This window comes from Pogona vitticeps, chromosome 1, assembly GCF_051106095.1.
Source record: "Pogona vitticeps strain Pit_001003342236 chromosome 1, PviZW2.1, whole genome shotgun sequence".
NCBI lineage: Eukaryota > Metazoa > Chordata > Lepidosauria > Squamata > Agamidae > Pogona > Pogona vitticeps.
Window position 1 is genome coordinate 952,630 of NC_135783.1, and position 20,808 is coordinate 973,437.

The 20,808-nt window shown below is 48.0% G+C and overlaps 1 protein-coding gene across 3 annotated transcripts in view; it reads right to left on the bottom strand.

Annotated features, from left to right (window-relative positions):
* The window catches only part of ASXL2 (ASXL transcriptional regulator 2), a 60,370-nt gene that overhangs the window by 21,848 nt on the left and 17,714 nt on the right, over positions 1 to 20,808 (bottom strand). The window contains exons 2-4 of one of the 3 annotated variants that reach the window (XM_072985744.2): positions 13,725 to 13,807; positions 8,501 to 8,609; positions 7,281 to 7,452 (exon numbers count right to left, since the gene is read on the bottom strand). In XM_072985744.2, coding sequence (XP_072841845.2) covers positions 7,281 to 7,452; positions 8,501 to 8,609; positions 13,725 to 13,807 — 364 coding nt within the window. Of the gene's footprint in view, positions 1 to 7,280; positions 7,453 to 8,500; positions 8,612 to 9,230; positions 9,251 to 13,723; positions 16,150 to 20,808 lie in introns of those variants that run through there. The other 2 variants (XM_072985752.2, XM_078381217.1) reach the window with 2 other exon arrangements.

The window sequence follows — 20,808 nt, forward strand, 5'->3', positions numbered from 1 at the left end:
ACCGCTGCAGGCTCCATGGGCTTAGCTGGAAGGTACACTTTTGTTGGTAAAAATAGCTAAATGTTTTCTTCCTTTTTAGCATAGTTGTGTAAAGTGGGTGCAAGAATACTCTTTCGCTCTTGGGAAATGTACCTCTTCCGGGTTCTGACCTATCCCCCCCCCCTCTGCACCTCTACTATATATCCCAATTCCTATTCCCACTGAAAACAAACAAACAAACAAACAAACAAACAAACAACCACAACAACCACAACCACAACCACAACCACAACCACAACCACAACAACAACAAAGGAAGTATTCAGTTCCGGGCTGTAAAAGCTTCAGGCCTTTAAGAGCCCGTCTCCACTCTTCCCTTTGGGGGGGGGGGGAACAAGCCATTTTCAAACTGCTGTTGAACTGAACTCTACTAATACACCTCCCCACAAAAGACAGAACGTGTCTCCCAAGGGGACTCCCTGTCCTACTCAGCACCCGTTATGGGGGTTCCAGACTCACATGGACCCCAGGGACATAAATTTGCAGGAGTCCCAGGGTGGTTTGTTTTATTCATTAAGACACTTGTATCCTTCTCTTTGGTGCAAACACACCACTCAAGACTTGTTCACCACATTTTAAAAAATCACTGCCCCCTAAAACAAGATTAAAAAGTCAGCCAGGGAAATTGGTTCAGCAGAACAGACCAAAACTGGGGTGGAGAGGGGGCCAGGTGGAGGGGGCCCCCTGATCTGCCACATTCAACAAAAACCTACTTGAATCGAAGCAATCCCATCAACCCACAGAAAGCGGGCTCTGCAACCTGGCTGGAGCCACTGGGAAGAATTCCTTTTTATCTCTCTTGAAATACGACTCTACCGAAGACTGGCACAAAGTGAGATATGCAGGTTGGGACGTGTCCCTTCCTCTGAGCTTCACGAAGGGACAGGATATAGTCCAAGAAGGAGACCATTTAAGGCTCTAAAGGGAATCCTCACCCATCTTCTGCATACACAACACTTTGGTTCCCAGAAACAATTCAACAGCCAGACCGAAATCGGCCTAGCTTGGGGGGGGGGCGGGGAGGGGGGGCAAAGTGTTCCCCATGTAGCTCTTAGCCCTCCCTCCTCTTGGTGTCACCAGTGCCCTCCCCTTAGGTCTGGGTCACTTCAAGCGGGCAGGGATGAAGAGGCGGCTGGGTGCCAGCTCCCAGTCTCACCATGGCATTCGTGAGGCGCTCGCCCACCGTGGCAACCCCTGTGCCTTCTGAGAGCTGCGCCCGTCCGCAGACCGCGCCAGCGCTGGCCTCTCCGTGAGGCGCGCCCTTCGGCTTCCACCCCTCTTGCCCCAACGGAAGGAGCTGCCTCCTCCCAAGAACCACAGGTATTGCCAAGGTGCCAACCCCCTTGTGCTTTTTCCCCCTCCCCACAGGAAAAACCCAGGCATGTCCTTTTAATTCCACCCTCCCCTCCAGCCATCACGCATACGGGTGTGCTGTGGTTTAGCACCCTGTTCCTTTCACTTTCATTCTGAGAGAAACATGTGTCCAGGCAAGGCTCCCGGATGAAATTTCAGAGGCCACGCAGACGGCACAGGGATTAGATTTCTCACTGACAGCAGGACTGAGGCCCTGCGTGGCTCACTCTCCACCCAAGGTGAGAGAGAGAAAAAGCTCAGGAAGCCGCAGAATGGAACATGTTTGCAGACCGTTGAGCCAAGGGTAGGATTCCCCTCTCGCACATGGCCTCCCAGCCATACTTACAAGCACCCTGCCATGTAGGCCAGTATCATCGCCTCTGCACGACATGGCAGGATGGCGCAGACTTGCACTAAAGCTGGAATTCCCGGCAGGCTTAAAGTCACCCCCCCACACACAGACAGATAGGAAACGGTTGGCTCACTTTTCACAGTAGCAACTGCTACGCACAGACCAGACCAGACCAGCGCAGGCCTTGGTGCGACAAACCCAGACCATGCTTGGTTACTGCAACCTTTTCTTTTGGTTACTGTTATTTCTTTAGCAACCCCGGCCAGACCACTGCACCACAAATCCACCCTGAGGACGGGGACATTTGATAGGAGGCTGAATTGAAGAGTCATTTCACAATCCCAGCGTCATGAGTCAGATGCGGTCTGGGCTCTCCCAGACTTTTCATTCACCCTCTCTCAATTCACATGCTTACTAGGAATTAGATTTTGCAGGAAATGAGTCACAGAGGAGCACACACAAAGAATCTTCACATTTCCTAGAAATGTGCACTATTCAAACTCCCTCTGGCTACACATCTGAGAAATGATTAAGCAGCCCCTGACCACACAAAACCAGAGGGGTAAGTGACGGCCAACACGACTTGGACCATGAACTCCTTCTCTCTCAATCTCTCTCTCTCTCTCTCTGCAAAGGAACTTCAGAGGCACTGGGGCTTCACGACAGACACTGGCCATCGCTCACCCTCGAGGGGGGCTCGCCCTGCACGCCCACTGCTAGCAAGGGCACTGGAGCTTGGAAAGGTTCCTCTCTCTGATAATAGAAGGCACAGCTTTTTCCTCTTTTGCCTTTCCCAGGATCAAAATGTGAGAAGGGCTTCTCCGTTTCTCCAAAATGTCACACATAAGACCAATTTTGTTTGCCGTTACTGTATATGCCACCAGGTTTCCTCCGACTTACGGTGACCCCGTGAATGAGCCACCTCCAAAATGTCCCGCCTCCAAGTGCCCTCAAGCCTACGGCTTCCTTTAGACTGAGAGTCAGTCTATCTTGTATTTGGTCTTCCTCTTTCCTTCCACTTTTCCCAGCATTATTGCCTCTTCCAGAGAATCCTTCATTCTCAGGATGTGACCAAAGTAGGATAAGCTCAGCATTTTCGCTTCCAGAAAAAAGTTCAGGCTTGACTTGATTTAGGACCCACTTGTCTGTCTTTCTGGCGGTCCAAGGTATCTGCCATGCTTCCCTCTAGCAGCGCCTTTCAAATGAATCTATTTTCTCCCGGTACAACTCTGAAATAATTTTGTCCATATGGAACCTAGAAATCATGTAAATAAATAAAGGTCGACAGATATTTATTTATTTATTTATTTATTTATTTATTTATTTATTTATTTATTTATTTAATTTAATTTAATTTAATAGGCAAGCTGATGCTGTCTGGAAGGATCGCAGCAGTGAAAAGACATATCTTGGTACTCAGATGAACTTTAATATGAATTGTCTGTGATTTATTTGCTTTCATTCTGGGATCAACCCTTAATTAGGGTAAAGGCCAGCTGTGACAAAAAACAAAACAAAACAAAACAAAAAAAAAGGCTTCTGATCTTTGCCGAGGGTGTCTATGTATCTCTGTAGGACTCTTGGGGGAATCAAGGACACTTTCTTTACCGTCCAGCTTTCACATCCATATATAGTGATTGGAAATACAAGACTGTGGATGATCTTGGCCTTGGTCTCCAGGGAGACAACCTTACTCTCGATGGTCTTTTCTCACTCCTTCATTGCTGCCCTTCCGACTCCCAGTCTTCTTCTGATTTCTCAGCCAAAGTCTCCGTTTGCACCGATGACTGAACCAAGGTACACAAAATCTCTAATTGTATCAATTTCTTCATGATCAACACTCAAGTTGGGTAGTTCTTCTGTAGTCATAATTCTGTCTTCTTAGCGTTCAACCGCAGTCCGGCTTTGGCACTTTCCTTTGCCTTTCCTGGGATCTAAACTTGAGAAGGGCTTCTCCACTGCTCCAAAATGTCAAAAGCTGAGGCACACCCATTTCTTTCAGAACATCCCATAGTTTCTCATGATCAACACAGCCAAAGACTTTGGGCCGTTGGTATGGCATAGGCTGATCTCCTGAAACTCTCTGGTGTGCTCCAGTAGTCAGACTTTGTATTATAGCCCCTAACTGGCTGTGCTACATCCTGCCTCAGTATTAGAGCCTCTCCACTTTGGGGGAGTTTGTCTTTTCCAGAGTAAAACACTTTGCAGTCATCTAACTGAAAATGTCTCATTCCAGTCCACTGTAGTTCAATGACACTAAATTCTGCAACGTTTAAATGGTCCATTTAAACTCAAATTGGTACTAAAGATTTTTCAAAAGCACACACCGCCGTACACAAACACACATACGTACGTTCAGTACAGGCCATTTTATGACACAGCTTTCCGGATGCTGTATACATTATTGCAGGAGACTTCAATCATGTAGATCTACGTGCAGTCCTCCCCAAATTCCATCAACATGTAAGGTGTGCTACTAGGGGGCTGAACACCTTAGATAAGGTCTACACGAATATTGCAAATGGATACAGGATATTACAATTGCCACACTTGGGCCAGTCTGACCATATGTCCCTGTTTTTAGCTCCGGAGTATATTCCTCTGAGAAAACAGTCAGGGCCAGTAGTCAAGACAGTAAAAAGCTGGCCGGAGGGAGCAATGGAGCAGTTAAAGGACTGTTTTGAACAAACGAATTGGGAAGTTTTTGACCATCCTGATCTGGAAGAACATACAGCTGCAGTGTTAGGGTATATGGCACACTGTATTGACACGGTCACAGTGGATAAACGTATCCGGGTTTATCCCAATCAAAAACCTTGGATGACCGGGAAGGTTAGACGCCTGTTGTATGCTAGAAATAAGGCTTTTAAGTCTGGGGATGATCTAGACTACAGTGCAGCAAGAACGAATTTGAGGAGAGGCATTAAGCAAGCTAAGGCCGAATACAAGAGGAGAATTGAAGACTGCTTTCTCAGCAATAACATGAGGCAAGTTTGGCAGGGGGTTCAACAACTAACAAACTACAAAGCAAAAAAGGTTTCCTCGGGCGGAGGTGTGGAGGTGGCTGAGGAGTTGAATAACTTTTTTGCTCGATTCGAGATCGATCAAACTGAAACTGTTCGTTTGCCATCATTTACTCAGCAGAGTCCCCCCTTCATTGTGAATGAGCAGGATGTGAGACAGACTATGAAAGTGGTTAACTCCAGAAAAGCAGCTGGACCCGACTTAATTCCTGGTCGGTTGGTAAAAGACTGTGCTGATCAGCTAGCCGGGATATGGACTGTAATTTTTAATCGATCCCTGACTCTATGCGCAGTTCCCGTCTGTCTCAAGGCTTCCGTCATCGTTCCACTGCCTAAAAAGTTGCCTACAAACAGTCCGAATGACTACAGGCCGGTGGCACTAACTTCAATCTTAATGAAGTGCTTTGAGCAGTTAGTTCGGAAATATATTATCTCCTGCCTTCCTGATCCCTTTGATGGGCTTCAGTTTGCTTATAAAGATAATAGATCAACCGAGGATGCGATCAATACTGTGCTTTATATGGCTTTATCCCACTTGGAAACACAAGGGAATTATGTAAGAATGCTGTTCACGGACTTTAGCTCTGCTTTTAACACCATTATACCCCACAGATTAATAGACAAACTTAAAGATCTTGATTTTCCAGATTCTATCTGTCTGTGGATTTTGGATTTTTTAACAAATCGTCCACAAAGGGTTAAACTGAATGACTACATCTCTACTGACAAGATACTCAGCACTGGCACTCCACAAGGCTGTGTCCTTAGTCCACTACTGTTCTCCATTTATTCATCGGATTGCACCAATAACCATCCCAGTAATAGGATTATCAAATTTGCAGACGATACTACACTAGTAGGACTTATCTCTGGGGATGATGAGTCTGCGTATCGGGACGAGGTATTACAGCTATCCCGCTGGTGCAAAAAAACCAATCTTTTATTTAACATCCAAAAAACCAAGGAATTCATAGTGGACTATAGGAAAAAAAGAGCAGACATTCAGCCACTGTATATAGATGGAGTTTGTTTGGAACAGGTGGTTGAATATAAGTTTCTTGGGACTATCATAACAAATGACCTGACTTGGAGTGCAAACACCGCTGCGTTAATCAGGAAGGCACAACAACGGTTGTATTTTCTAAGGATTCTTAGAAAGCAACAATTGACTGAGAGTTTGTTAATCACCTTCTATCGGAGTTCGATTGAGAGCATATTATCCTACTGTCTCTGTGTATGGTTCACGAGCTGCACAGTGGCAGAGAAAAAGGCAATTCAAAGGGTGATTAAGACGGCCCAAAACATCATTGGCTGTTCACTCCCCTCTTTGGAAGAATTGTATAAGAACAGATGTAAGAGGAAGATCTCTAACATACTGAAAGACTCCTCTCATCCGGGACATCAGCTCTTTAAATTATTACCATCAGGAAGGAGATTCAGGGTATTGAAAGCAAGGACAAGCAGATTCAAGAACAGTTTTTACCCAAGTGCAGTATTGAGTTTAAATGCGGGGCCATAGGTTTTTGGTGGAATTTTAATTGCTGAGAGAAAACGGGGTATCTATATTTGGATGGTGAAAGTTGTGTATATTTTAACTTTTTTTTGTAGTGTTGTCCAGTTTTACCTTGGGGAAGAGCACCTCATTTCGTTGCACCCACTTGTGAGCGCAATGACAAATAAATTTCTTATGTCTTATGTCTTACAGATTTTTCGAAAGCACACACCGCCGTACACAAACACACATACGTACGTTCAGTACAGGCCATTTTATGACACAGCTTTCTGCAAAATTCATCTGAGGACATGGAAGCCACAACCTAGCAAGATGACTGCTGTCTGCATGATTCCTAACCATACAAGGGCAAGTTAGAACAGACGCTCACATAAAAACTACATGCATTCCCATTAGCTGTGCATCCCGCTATTCTAGGTGTGCGGCATGACCCCACACCCCATTCTGTGTCTAAGGCAGACAGCAGGACCAGGCTTGTCAAGGCTCCAGCAGCATCCCGCGCTCGGAGCGATGGGTCAGCCAGCAGGAGGCTCTGTGCACCTGCCAAACGTAAGGTGACCTTCCAAACTCTGCACAAGTAGAGAAGAATCTGGTCATTTTCCTCAAGGGTCTCAAAACCTAGATTCAGATGGTTTTTGAAATCCTGGCCCCAAAGTGAACTCCAGCATGTCTCCATCTGCAACAGGATAAGCAGAGAGAGCTTGGCCATTAGCCAACAATGAAGAGGGGAAAAAAGAAAGCAAAAGAGAGGGAAGGAGACAGAAACAAAGAGAGCCCACGTCACAAAAACTCTACTTTCAATAGCACACAGAGGGCACACAAAGGCTTAGACAGCTGTAGGTAGTTTCAAAGCCCAGGCTTTTGCTTCCTGAACAAAGCTGGCCAAGATGACCACTGATGCTGCGGTCAGGGACCATAATCCCATAAGCAGCTGCAACGACACCTTTTGCGGATGAGAAGGGCAAACCTCTGCCATGAAGGTGTCTCCTGGACCGCCTACCTTTCCGCCGCCACCTGTTTTTCTGCCCTTCCTTGTTGCCACTCCTGTCGCCGCCGCTGCTGCTGCTGCTGCTACTGATGCTGCTGTTTTCCGAAGTGGGGGAATCTGACTGCCCATCGCTGCTCTCCTCCGACCCTTCAGACAGGTCTTTCAGCCCGTCCGGGACATCCTTCTGCAAAACAGAAACACACACGTACAGGGACAGGAAAGGATGGTCTACATTTCTATATACTCCACGCCATTCCCTGGCTCAAAAATAGCAGGGGCGGCTCCCATCCTCAGAGACCAACCAACCTCCAAGGAATGTCTCTTCAGGGAAGTGGTTCACCTCCTCTTCCTGGCCTCCCTCTGGAGAAGGTGGCTGGCGGCACATCTTGCTCCCAACACCACAAAAAAAACACCTTTCCTTTTTCCTCTACCCAGTGCCTTTGAAACAGTTTTCCACCGGTTTGTGGTCTTCACAGGAGGAATGCTGGCAGGGGCCACTGGTCCCGTTTTCACTGGAAACCTTCTGCATCTGATTAGGATTCTTCCGGATATCAGCTCGAGGCTCCCGCGTGCAGTTATGAAGTGTGTGTGTACACCGCGGTGTGCGGAGACCACCGACGTTGCCTTCTGACCCATGGAGGTCAATGCGCTCCCCTGGCGGGTGCCCCCTTCCTTCCAGGCAAGTCCCAGACAAGCGGCGTTACGAGAGAGTCGATGCTTGGTGGGGTCTTGGCCGAATTCTGCATCCCGCTTGCGGTTCACACAGCCCATTCTCACACACATTTGAGCTACAGGTTGAAACCCTGGGCACCTCTGGGGAACCTGTCTGAAAATCAGCAGAGCCGTGGCCGTCGCTCGGCAGAGATATGACCAAGCTATACTGTCGATAAGGCAGTATCCTGCATTCCTGGTGCCGAGCCCCATGGACTCAGCCGGACTCCAGTGGACATAAATGGCACTCCTGTTCTACAGGGAACCTGTGCCTGGAGCGGCTCCCCAGCAGAGAGGCCTGTGTGAACCATCCCAGGCTGCCTTCTTGCCATGGGGGTGGGTGGGTGCCACGAAGCCCCCACCCCATCCCCACCCCACATCTTTTAAGGGCTGCCTGAAGTCCCCCTGGGGAAAGTGCCTCTGTACCACATGCTGCCCCACGAAACTCTCGGCTCCCGGCTGTCCCAGGGTCCCCAAGGGCTGCTTATTCTGATCCAGACCAGGACACTCTGCTGACTCACCTTCAGTGTGTAGACGCCCATCCTTCCCGGGACCTTGTAGAAAATGCCCTCCTCCCCCCGGGAGTTGGTGTGCAGCATGGCATTGAGGCAGGCAAGAGGCGACGTCCCGCTGAAAGGACAAGCGAAGGGTTAACTTCTTGGCAGGGTCAGGGGCCAGCCTCTTCCATGGGCAAGAGAAGAAAGCCCCCCCCCCGGCCAAAAGGCCTTCCTCTAGGGCTCTTTTTTTTAAAAAAAAAAATTATTTTACTTTATTGGATTTCTACCCCGCCCATCTAGACCAAAGGTCTACTCTTCCAACCTCTACCAGTAGCTACACAGTCAGGCTCTACAAAGGAGTCAGACCAGACAACATAAGGAGCACACAAGGAGGGAGGGAGGGAGGAGGTGATGATGGATAGAAGGAAGGGAGGGAGGGAGGGAGGGAGGATAGATGGACGGCAGAGGAATTCACACAGAATCCCATCCTGAGCTGGAACTGGTCTCTTTTCTTCAGTTTGCCACTCCTAGTCTCTCGCACCCATGTCCCAAAACAGGGAACACCTTTACAAGACCTCTAGGAAAAGCTCAAGAGTCTTCATTCCTTGGGCCACCTTGGCCGCTAGAGAAGAGACACTGGGCTTAGCGAGTGTGACGTTTAAGGGTAGCGTAAAAAGAATTTTAAGTAACATAAATCCTTGTGACATGAATTCACATGACCCATTGATTCATCAGCCTCATTCATGGTTCTTACCTCCTGGAGTTCAATGGAATCCAAAGGAGAGACCAGGGCGGGGGCGGGGGAAGAAGGCAGGAAAAAGAGAGAGAGAGAGAGAGAGAGCATTAGGTATTTAGCAAAGCAAAACTCCCACCCATTTCCAACCGCCACCACGTCACCCACAACTGATAGGTTCTTCCGGGTGCTACAGAGGAGAGAAGCCATGTTTGTCAAAGAGGGCAAGGTTGGGATTTTGCATCTGCCAAGGCGGACCTTTAAGTCTTGGCCGCTGGGGGTGGGGTGACGGTGGGTGGAGGGAAGCTGTTGGCAAAGGCTACCATGGTCAGAATTATGAGCATCTGAGACCAGATGCCCTGCCCTCCCTCTCTCTGAGATGCCCTGAAATGGCAGCCACCAACCCAGCTGATGGACAGGGAATGGGGGGGGGGGGCTGCAGAACCAAAGTCACCTCCCCATGAGAGGCAAGGGGTTGGGGTCTAATCCCAAGACTGCCTTGCTTGGGCAGACGGGAAGAGGGCTTTCCCCAGAAACCTATGAACTCCATAAAAGGTAGCCCCCCCCCGAGAAGTACTGCTGTCCTCTCTTTAGAACTTTGAAAAACAGATTATATGAATACCATATTTTTCCATGTATAAGACTATGCTTTTGTCTAAAATCTTTAAACTAAAAATTGAGGGTCGTCTTATACACGGAAGCTGAGGAGAAAAAAAACAAGTGGAGGGGAAAGCAGGGATCAAAGTGATCTTGCATGGCTTTGATCCTTTTTATCCTACATTTGCTAAGCCCCACTTAGATTTCTTAATTTTGGGTTAGAAAAGTTGGGGGGGGTCTTATACATGGGGGCGTCTTATACACGGAAAAATACGGTATACTGTCTGAGAACACAGAATTATGATTTATTATTTGTATCCCATAATAAGAACCAGTGTACTTAGTGGATAGGGTGATAGAGCCCTAGTCTGACTCAGGAGAACTGGGTTCACAGCCCTGCTTGGCTATGAAAACTCAATGGTGTAGGTCAAATCACTCCTTAAATATTCCACAAACCCCAGAAATCCTATCAAGCTCTCTCTAAGTCAGAATTCTGCACCTTGATGTCACAGAATGTCAGCATGCATTCCCTAACCAGATGGTTGAACTGTAACACGTTTTAAAATAAAACAGGCATCACCAATGTTGCCTCTAAGCTGTGGGGCAGAGCGGCTGGCTGCCCAGGGCTGTGTTGGGGCATGGGAGCCCCAGAGGAAAGAGGGCCCGAAAAGGAAGGAGAGAAGCTTCACGGAACAAAAGCCTAAGAGGTCTCTTCCTTGCGCTTCCCTCTCTCCGAACAGCCAGCAGCTGGAGCTGGGAAGCCTTCCTTTCTTTTGGCAAACACCGGGATTACATTTTGTGAAACTGAGGAACAAAGTCCACCACCACCACCACCGCCACCACCAGAGCTGGCTCTGTCACGGAGGTTCTTCAGGAAACGGACCCAGTCGTGGTCCTTTCTGGCCACCCAACGAAGGCCGCAATATACTTTTCCGACAGAGAAAGGGCTAGAAAGCAGCTCGCCCTGTCTGCTAGGCAGGGCCGGGCCTTCTGCCAGGCTTGAAGAAAAACCCGGATTCAACCTCCAGCCTCTTCCCTTCAAAAGGGTCTCTGGTAGCACACCGACCGTGGATGGCTCCCGCCAGTCTGAGATAAGGCCACGATTGGGGCTACAGCAACGTCCCCGATAAGCCACATGGCTGCGCAGCGCTGCGTCGGGCACAGGCAGCCGAGCCAGTGTGGTCGTCCATTTGCTTCCCGTCACAGACGGAACCCCCCCCACGGACGGGACGGAGCCCCTGCCCAGCGCTCGGGAAAATTAAGAGAGAACGTCGGGTTAGAGGAGTTAGGCAACGGGCCTGAACCCACATCGGGCAGCTGTGTATGTTGACAGGTCCATCGAGAGACTCAAAATAGGTATCATGAAGGGCGGCCATGTCAACTCTGACTTATGGCAACCCCTTTTTCGGGGTTTTCCAGGTAGAGAGTGCTCAGAAGTGGCTTCCCCGTCCCTCTTCTGTCCAGCCTCTACCCAAGACTCTCCCCCTGGGAGGCACAGCGAGGAATCAAACTTCCGCCTTCTGGCTCCTCAGCCAGATACCTAAACGCCGAGTGGCCCAGCCAGCTGAGAGAGCTGGTAGAAGCCAATTTCAAAGCATCCACTTTCTGACTAATAGCTCCATCTCACACCGGCTCTGAGGAAGGGAGCTGCGATAGTGCAGGCCATCTCTAGATTGTACGGCCCCATCCAAGCGGTCACCTCAAAGGCCATCAGGCTCATCCACAAGTCTGCCTCCAGTCAACGACAGGCTTCCCAGTTCCACCCTGACCCCAAAAAACAGTGTAAAGGAAGGGTGCAAATTCAGGAATTAAACCAAACTAATAAAAGCATACAGCTTTTTCACAGCTTGCAAAAAAGTTTGGTAAGCATTTGGAAAGTATGCCCATCTCATCATTTCTTTTGTTTCCAGAATTTCCAGATCTACCACGTGATGCTCAAAAACCCATATGGAGTCATTTTTGATTTTTTTTAAAAAAATGTTATCATATTTTACCCTGTTTCTATAGAACAGTTGCCTGTCTTCCCAGACTCTAATTAATTTCTGCATTTTCCAAAAGGCTTGTAGCATCTTAAAGACTAAGAAACTTATTTCAGCATTGCTTTCAAGGATTAACTCCCTCATCATCAGCCTAAGGAAGGGGATTCTAATCCATGAACAATTCATACAGAAATGATCTGTGAGGCTTTTAAGAGGTCCCAAGAATGTCTCAGTAATTTGGATTGATATTTGTGATACATGTGGAGCAAGCGAACAGGACTCTGCCTTTGAAAACCAAGTCAATTCATCCGCCTCACCATGTACACCCCATGCCAGTATGCCTTTCTGTCGTGGGGGAAGGAAACTTTTCCCAAAGAAACCCAAACCACCCATGTCCTTCTGTAGGCTACAAACCTCCTCTACAACGTCATCCAAATGTGATTTGAAACCAGAGTGCGGTGTACTTGAGGGCTCACATTTGTTCTATTTTCACACCTGTGCCATTTTAATAAAGTATTATATCCTGTTTTCTATTTCCTCCATTTTATGTAAGGAAAAGGGAAAGGTTCCCCTTGACAATTTGCCCAGTCGTGTCCAACTCTAGGCGGCGGTGCTCATCTTGGTTTCCAACCCATAGAGCCAGCGTTTTGTCCGCAGACAATCTTCCGTGGTCACGTGGCCAGCGTGACTCGACACGGAATGCCGTTTACCTTCCTACCGAGGTGGTACTGTATTTATCTACTTGCATTTTTGCATTTTGCATGCTTTCAAACGGCTTGATGGGCAGGAGGTGGCACAAGTGACGGGAGCTCACTCTGTCGCGTGGATTTGATCTTGCGACTGCAGGTCTTCTGACCTTGCAGCACAGAGGCTTCTGCTGTTTAACCCACAGCGCCACCACGTCCCTTTCCATTTTACGTAGTGCCACAGAAATACTGCAAATCAAATAACAACAACAGTGAACAAACATGCACACCTACTGGTGAAAGGGTGAGCTGGAGCAATGCCAGGCCTGCGTCCCCACCCTCCACCATCTCCTCCACGGGGAGCAACCTGCTTGGCAGCTGGCCTCGTGGAAGGCGGGGCCCCTGCATCCACCACACTGCAACAGAATTCCCGCCTACCTTCTGCAGATGCACATCTCACAGGGACAGGGCTTTGCATCCAAAAGGGTGCACTGCTCTGGCCTCCCACTCTTAACATCACTACGCCAAAAAACTCTGTCTTCAGAAGGACAGAGTGGGAGTCTTGTACAGTGGTACCTCGAGTTACGAACTTAATTCGTATTGGAATTAAGTTCGTACGTCAAAAAGTTAGTTGAGTCAAACTTTCCCATTGGAATGCACTGAAAACCATTTAATCCGTATCTGCTGTTTTCTGTTCACAGGTTGAGGCGCTGTTTGTAGGTAGAGGCATTAGTTCCCATAGGAACGAATGCAAAGCCGGTTAATCTGTACTCTACCACTAGGAGGCGAATTTTTAATTTTTTTCTTCTTTTGAACTAAGATGAACTTAGGTCAAAAAAAAAAGGGCAGGAAAGGCTTTTTAATTTTTTTTCGGTTCGTAAGTCAAGACTCCGTTTGCAAGTCGAAGCAAGTTTTTGTGAACAGAGCCATTCGTAACTCAAATCATTCACAAGTAGGGATGTTCGTAAGTCAAAGTTCCACTGTATGCCTAAATGGCTAGGGGGCCATTTCTGCAAGCCAGCTGACACTTGTGAACCCCAACTATCTGCAGAGGGAAGTTCAAGTATTCTTGGCCAGATGAGGAAGGCAACATGTAGAGGCACTTATTAAGGTGGTGGATGATACTATGGGACCAAAGAGGGGTGACCCTAGCGAACTGGCGTGCGGGTGCGCGCGCGCACACACACAGAGCAGGACAACGGGGCCATTAAACGTTCCAACCATTACAGCAATGTTATTCATTTAAGCCTCACTTGATCTCTTTCAGGCCTTCTTTCTGGATGACGTGAAGGATCTCTTTATGGCTCATAGGCGTGTTGGGATTTTTCTCCAGGACCTGGTAAGAAAGCACAGGTTAAGAGAGAAGATCAATAAGTGCTCTTTGGCTCCACTTGCTTTCCTTGTCTTTTGAGGCAGCTGCTGCCCCCCCAAAAAAACCTCCCCCCATCCCATCTGCTTGCCAGGCCTCCTCCCATCTGACCGTTCATCCCACACTGGATTCTGCCTGAGCAAAGGGGAAAGAGGGATTGGGCAAGGCATGGCATGGCATGGCAGAGTCTGCCTTCACCGTTCCTGCTTCTCCACTTCTCTGATGGCTCGGCTTTATTTATTTATTTATTTATTTATTTATTTATTTATTTATTTATTTATTTATTTATTTATTTATTTATTTATTTATTTATTTATTTATTTATTTATTTATTTATTTATTTATTTAACTTATATGCCGCCCACACTGCCCGAGGGTCTCTGGGCGGCTGGCACCTCATTGCCACCCTCAGGCAGGTGGAGGACAACGCCTGCCTTTCTGTTTTATTTTGACTTTTATGGAAAATGCGGTAGCGAGGGACAACGACAGCTAGCGGGTCTGCAATACCAAAGTAAAAACCTAAAAACAGAACAGGGCACTGTTTTACTCAAAACCACCTCTTTATTTAAACTAGTTTGGTGACTACACGAGGCAGGGCCTTTTCTATAGCAGTCCCTCAACTGGACAGCTCTCCCGCAACCTGCTAAAGGAGAGGCAGGGTGGCAGCTCAGACGGCACTGCCCCATATGTTCCAGGGTCTGTAAAGCTCTGTTTTAAAACAACGTTATTCTCTCTGCTTTATAGTACATCTCTATAGGAATCCTGGCAGGTAGGGAAAGCAACAAATAAATACTTTGGGGAGGGGTGTTTCGGTGTTCCTCAGACAGGTGACATGCATAGAACGTCACCTATTTCCAAGGCTTAACCAGATGTGACAAGCAGCAACCGTCATCACTCTGCATCAATGCAGTGCATGATGGAGTATCATCCCACATAACTGGCTGCCGACAATGGAGAAAGAGCAAAATGCTACACAAGGCCATGGAATAAACATGATGGTTCCTCTTTCTTCCACACATAGTGGCTGAAGAATCGCCCCTATCAGTTAGGAAGCCCGTAATTCGAATCTCTCCTCTGCACAACCTGTAAGATGATGGCACACGACCCCACGTCAGAGCACAGAAGCGCTTTCTCCTGAGGTTCTCAAGCACCCTTCCTGGACAACTATTTACTATTTCTGCATCCTGGAAAGATGTACAGAAAAAAGGGACCCACAAGGCAGCTCAGTTCTGATTCCAGTGCAAACACTGAACCTTGCAAGAACTGCACATGCACTGAGGTTTCTTCTCCTTAGGAAAGAAAAAGAAACACAAACACCCACACCCACACCCACACCCACGCACGCACGCGCACACGCGCGCACACACACACACACACACACACACAATGCAATCGTATGCTCTGAACTCCCACTTATGCCATGGCTCCACTGATGGATCCAGGGAGGTGAGGGAGGAGCAGAGAAGAACGCAAAGCAAGAGGCTGCTGGGGGCAGAAGCTCAGCCTACGTGATGCGCTCTGTACGTGCAGGCGTCAGACGAGGAGGGCCGCTTTGTGCTTCCGTGGAAAATGTGTTCTGTCGGTTGTACTTGGAAGAGACTCTGGTGGACAGATGCACAAAAGCACCACTCCCTCCCTCTCGCACACGGGGAAAGGAGACGTTGTACCCCTCCCGACCAAATGGAAGGAAGCAAAGCAAACCACCTTAGCCATGTTTTTCAGGAGTTCGATTGCAAGCAACAAACAGCCTTAGCAGCCGAGGGAATCTCTGGCGGAAAGCCAAACGCCTACACTTCTTCATTGTTTCCAGAAAGCCAGGACGATAAAAGCTGCTCCCCATCAACTGGCAGAGGAGAAAACCCAAAGTGAGGTCCTGCTTCTTGGGTGCCTGGATCCACCAGGGTCTCTTCCCCCACAGCAGCATCTTCCAGAATCAGGCTGGAAAAGGCGATCGAGCTATCAAGTAATAACTGAAATCCAAACCCGATTCTTTTTCCTGAGGTGAATCCCTTGGGCTGCAAGAACTTTGCGATGCAGAAAGGAGGAACGGGATGCCAAAACAACTCCAAGGAAACCCCAGCATAGAGCAGAAATGCGACTGAGTTACGTTCCCCCCCCCCCCCGCCTTTTACCTCTTCTGATTCCAGGATGCCAAACAAAGACATGAGTAAACTTATCACACCAGCACTTCGGTATCTTAACAAAAACAAGAAATGTCTCGCCAGAGGCTTAAAAACGTGTGAACTGGGAGCACAAGGAGAATGAGGAGCCCTTTTCGGGCCCCTCCTGGGACAGAGAAATCCCACCATCCCATCAGAGCACCCTTTGCACACTCAGGGAGGGAGAAGCTGCAAAGCGAGCCGGCTGCCGGAAGCCCACTAGGCTCGCTTCCGGACCACCTGCCCAGCCAGTCCTGCAGAGTCGGCGACCTGACCTTCAGGCCTGAAAGCTTCGTTGGCTTCCAAGGATGGCCTCTTTCTCCAAAGCTGACCTTCCCTTCCACTATCCTGATAACCACACCAAAGAAGGCAGACAGGGCTTGTCCTCACTGGCGCAAGCGTGGCTTGGCTTAAGAGAGGGGGAAAGTCGCCAGAGATGCTCTTGCAGAAATCTGCAAGTAAAGTGGACTGTTTGCACATTGGAAAAGAAACCACATCCTTCCTGAGTACAAACACAACCACAAGCACAGGCACAAATGCCTCCAAAGCCAGCAGGGGCTGCGTAACCCGACTCACGGCTGGTGGTTTAGGTTTCAGGACTCTGGAAAGCTCCTTAGCACCCCCAAGCTCGGAAACCTACGCTGGCCACGAGGCACAGACAGAGCTGAAGGAATCACTACCGACAATTCTGCCCATCCAGGGAACCTTGAGGTCCAAATCCCTGTCATCAGTGAACAAGAGCCCTTCTTTAAACGACACCAGGATTTCCGACGTAGGATCTGAAATGAGTGGGGCGCCAGGACATTATGCTACTCAGCTCTTGCTGTGTTTCCCGTGCATTTCTTGTAGGGATCAAAGATGTTTACAAAGGAAAAATAAAGTTAGGGCAAACTGTAGAGATATCTTGAGGGATAGGGCCTTAGGGCACAGAATCATGATCCTCCGGCTCTCAGATCAGATCACTGAATCTTGACCCTCCCAAAGGATCCTACAGAAATTCCATAGATCTACGGGGGGGGGGGGGGATCAGGAGCCTGTGTTCCTCACACCTGACATTTATCCCAATAAAGGTTTAATTCCAGAATGAATTCAAACAACCCCCACCTTAGAACCGCAGAGCTGGATTGGGGCCCTCAGGATCATCTGAGTCCAGTCCCCTGTCAACGAGGCCCAGTGGGGGAATCGAAGTCCCAACCTCTAAACCTCTGAGCTAACCAGCACTTCAGTCTTTGACAATCATATCAAAACTCATCAAAGTATAAGTCTTTTCAGAAAGAAATAGGTACAGTATGCCACAATATTTGATTGCTCTGATGCATAACCTTAGGACAGCATAATGGTTCCCCATTAGCAAAGGTGTTAAGACCACTGTGCATTTGATGTCTCTGTCCATTCAACCAGTACGCAGAACATGCCAAAGGGGGAAAAAACTGGATTATGAACCAATCAATAAATTTGTAATTGATTATGTATTAATAAAAGGGAAAGGTGGTGTGCCTTTGAAAGAATCTAAGCTGTTTTGGAAAGGGAAAGGGGCCCTTTAATTGGAAAATTGACCCAGCACAGTCCCGGTGGAGGGATACACTCTTGTGTAATCATGCCATTTAATTTATGTTGTTTTGTTTACGTATGCATTTTTTTTAATTCTTTGATTTGCATTTTTGTATTATTAGATATTTTAATTGTGTATTTTTGTTTCTTAATTATTTTTTTAAAGAACTAGATTAAATGTCTATGTAGGATTAGTGAAGTGAAGATTGCTGGAAGAAATGTCAGTAGAGACATACAGATCACATTGTATTACCAGTAGAAGGCCAAGAAATCAGAAAAAACACTTGAGACTTGGAAAGGCAGCTACGAAGGAACTAGAGTATAGATATTCAAGCACAAGAATATGTTACTGGAAACCACTGCCAAGGTGATTCATAGCAGGTCCTTCCCAATTCGTACACAAAAATGTGATAGCCACACTACGAAGAAAAAGCCTGGTTCATTCGAAGTGTGGTGGGCGACAGACAGCTTTACTGAAATCAGTGACGACCACCAGAAGAAGAAGCAGAGGAGCATGAGATCCAAAAGCATGGCTGAGCTCCCACAAGGAACGAACAGGGCCTGAACTGCGGCAGGCAACCTCCAGGTCTGCTAGAAAAGACAAGAAAAGTCAAAGGCAGCTCCCATTCTACAAACATAGCCACACTTCCCCACAAACGGCACACCCGATTACGACTGAAATGAAGTTTGGAGTAGACAGCCCTTTGATGCGACCCAGCCCGTTTCTTCCTTTGTTCTTATGTGGGGAGACTGAGGGCACTCTTTTAACAGTAGGACAGGGGACCTCGCTCTGGAGCCAGGGGTTCGATTCCCCACAAAAGCCCCAGCCTGTGTGGCCATGGGCAAGCCGCAGAGCCTTTGAAGGCCTCTCAAAAGGAAGAGGGTGGCAAACTCCTTCTGTGTTCTTTACACCTGGGAAAGCCAGGGAAAGGTGGCCGGAAGCTGGAATTGACTTGACAGCATATAGTTATTTAGAGCAGACTATCAAGATTGCAAACCACTTTTTTTGCATGGCTACAAACACAGCAGCTGCTCTCCAGCAGGGGCAGAGGTGCACTCCTGCACACCAGCATTCTGCCATTACAGGATGAGGACCAAGCCCCCCTACCCCAGGCCTGGCTCCGTGTTTAAGGCTTGCTGGGAAAAGATGCCCGGCCCAAGGGCACCCAAAGGAGAGCCATGGCAGAGCAGTGGCTGAAACACAGGGCTGCCCAGCCCCAGTGGCCTTCCCGTTGTGCATGGGGACAGCCACTGAACTTGGAAAGGGAAGTAGAAATTCTTATGGTATTGTTCTGTGCCGCTCAGTCAGCACCAAGTCCCAGTGACCCGAACGGGGTTATCTAGCAGCTCAGGGAGCAGTCGGCCACTGCCCTCCTCCCGGGAGATCTTCATGCTTGAGGAGGGGCTGGAACCCAGGTCCCCAGAGCCCTAGACTGGCAACGCACGGGCTCTCCCCAACAGCTCCTTCCAAGGCCGGAAGGGACAACACTTAGGAAGACAAGCAGCGGAGGAACGAAGGGCACTTATTGTCCTCACGGCCTGTTTGGGGCGTCACCCTTGGCCTCTGGATGGTCTCAGAGCAAAAAACAGGGTGTGTGAGGAGGCCTGTCCTCCTGGAAAGCCCCAGGCCACCCGTGAGAGGGGCCTTCGAGGGACGGTCAGGGTGACGCTGGGTTCACAGAACGGTTTTGCCACACGGGGATGCCTGGCCTCCGAGGAGGAAAGGGAACCGTCCAGTGGGAGAGTCTCGCAACCGAGAGCAATTCGGAGCAGCCGCCGGAGAGGACTGACTCCCACGGAAGCACGCGTTCCCTCAAGGGTTGAGGACGAGCCGCCAAAGCGGGCACAGCCTGCCATCTCCGCCTCCGCACGAGGAGGAAGAAATTAAAATGAGAGGTTTGAGGAGGACCTGACCCAGATCGGTGCTCCTATGACTCATCCAATTAGCCAAATGCTGTTCAAGGCTTTAATTAGAATCGGGGTCACGAGGAAAGGAGAAGCAACCTGGTAACCAGAGATCCTGTGCACCTGCCCCACGGACTCTGCGTTCCTCCCACTTTCAGGTCTTTCGGAAAAAGAGGGTTCCAAAAGCTTTTTTTTTTCTTTAGCACACCAAGCCGACCTGAAGGCAGCGGGACTCGCTAGGAAAAGAAAAGCGGCCGGTCCCAAGGCAGCGTGTGTGTTTGTGTGGGTGTTGGGGAGATCATCATCATCATTATCATCATGGCCATTTTGACTCTGGAGGCAGAACCTTGAGAAAAGGTCATCAGGTGGCACCCAGACCATTCTCCAAGGTTCCTCTTCGACTTCCTGAACGGATTTCCCAATTGATTTTACCCCAGGTGGAACAATAGGCACTTTTCATTGCTCTGCATATGTCCCAAATACTCTCCATCTCTGTACCCTGTTTCCCCGAAAATAAGACCCGAAAATAAGCCCTAGCATGATTTTTCAGGATGCTTGTAATATAAGCCCTACCCCAAAAATAAGCCCTAGTTAAGGGAAACCCCGCCCTCCACCCTTGTGCAGCAACTAGAAGATGATGACATGGCTCTATTTGAATAAACATAGATTGTACATGAAAAAATGAAGCATCCCTTGAAAATATGCCCTAATGCATTTTTGGAGCAAAAATTAATATAAGATCTTGTCTTAATTTTGGGGAAACAGGGTATTTTATCTGCTTTTACAATTTCTTAGTCTTCATTTCTTTTAGTACATGGTCACTGTTAGTTTGGATTGTTTTCTATAAAATATCTTTACCCCGCCTTTCTCTCCTTACAAAAGAACCAAGGTGGCTCACATCATTAAAAGGTCTAATACTGAAAGTTAAAAACAATAAGTATACAAATAATTTAAAAAGAACAAACCAATGCCACACTAATAAAGAGTAAAGAAAAGCAACACCAAAAACACTTTCAAAGCAGTACGGCAAAACCTTCCATTAAAAAACCCCACTCAAGCAGCGAAGTCACTCAGGGAAAGCCTCTCTGAAGAGAAAAGTCACTAGTCACCACCTCATTCCCAGTAATACTCAGCATTCTGCAGTAATTCACATGCAAACCATTTCTCATTTTTTCACGATTGCCTGTGTTTAAGTTCACAGTTCCATGACATATAGTACGACTGGGGATACACAGCATATGCTACACACATTCTCAACAATAATTTGCATTTTTACATGGTACAAAATTCAAGTTGCAAAATGATCATCACTTTGTTTATACGTGAAATTAATGCAATTATCCTACAGTCACT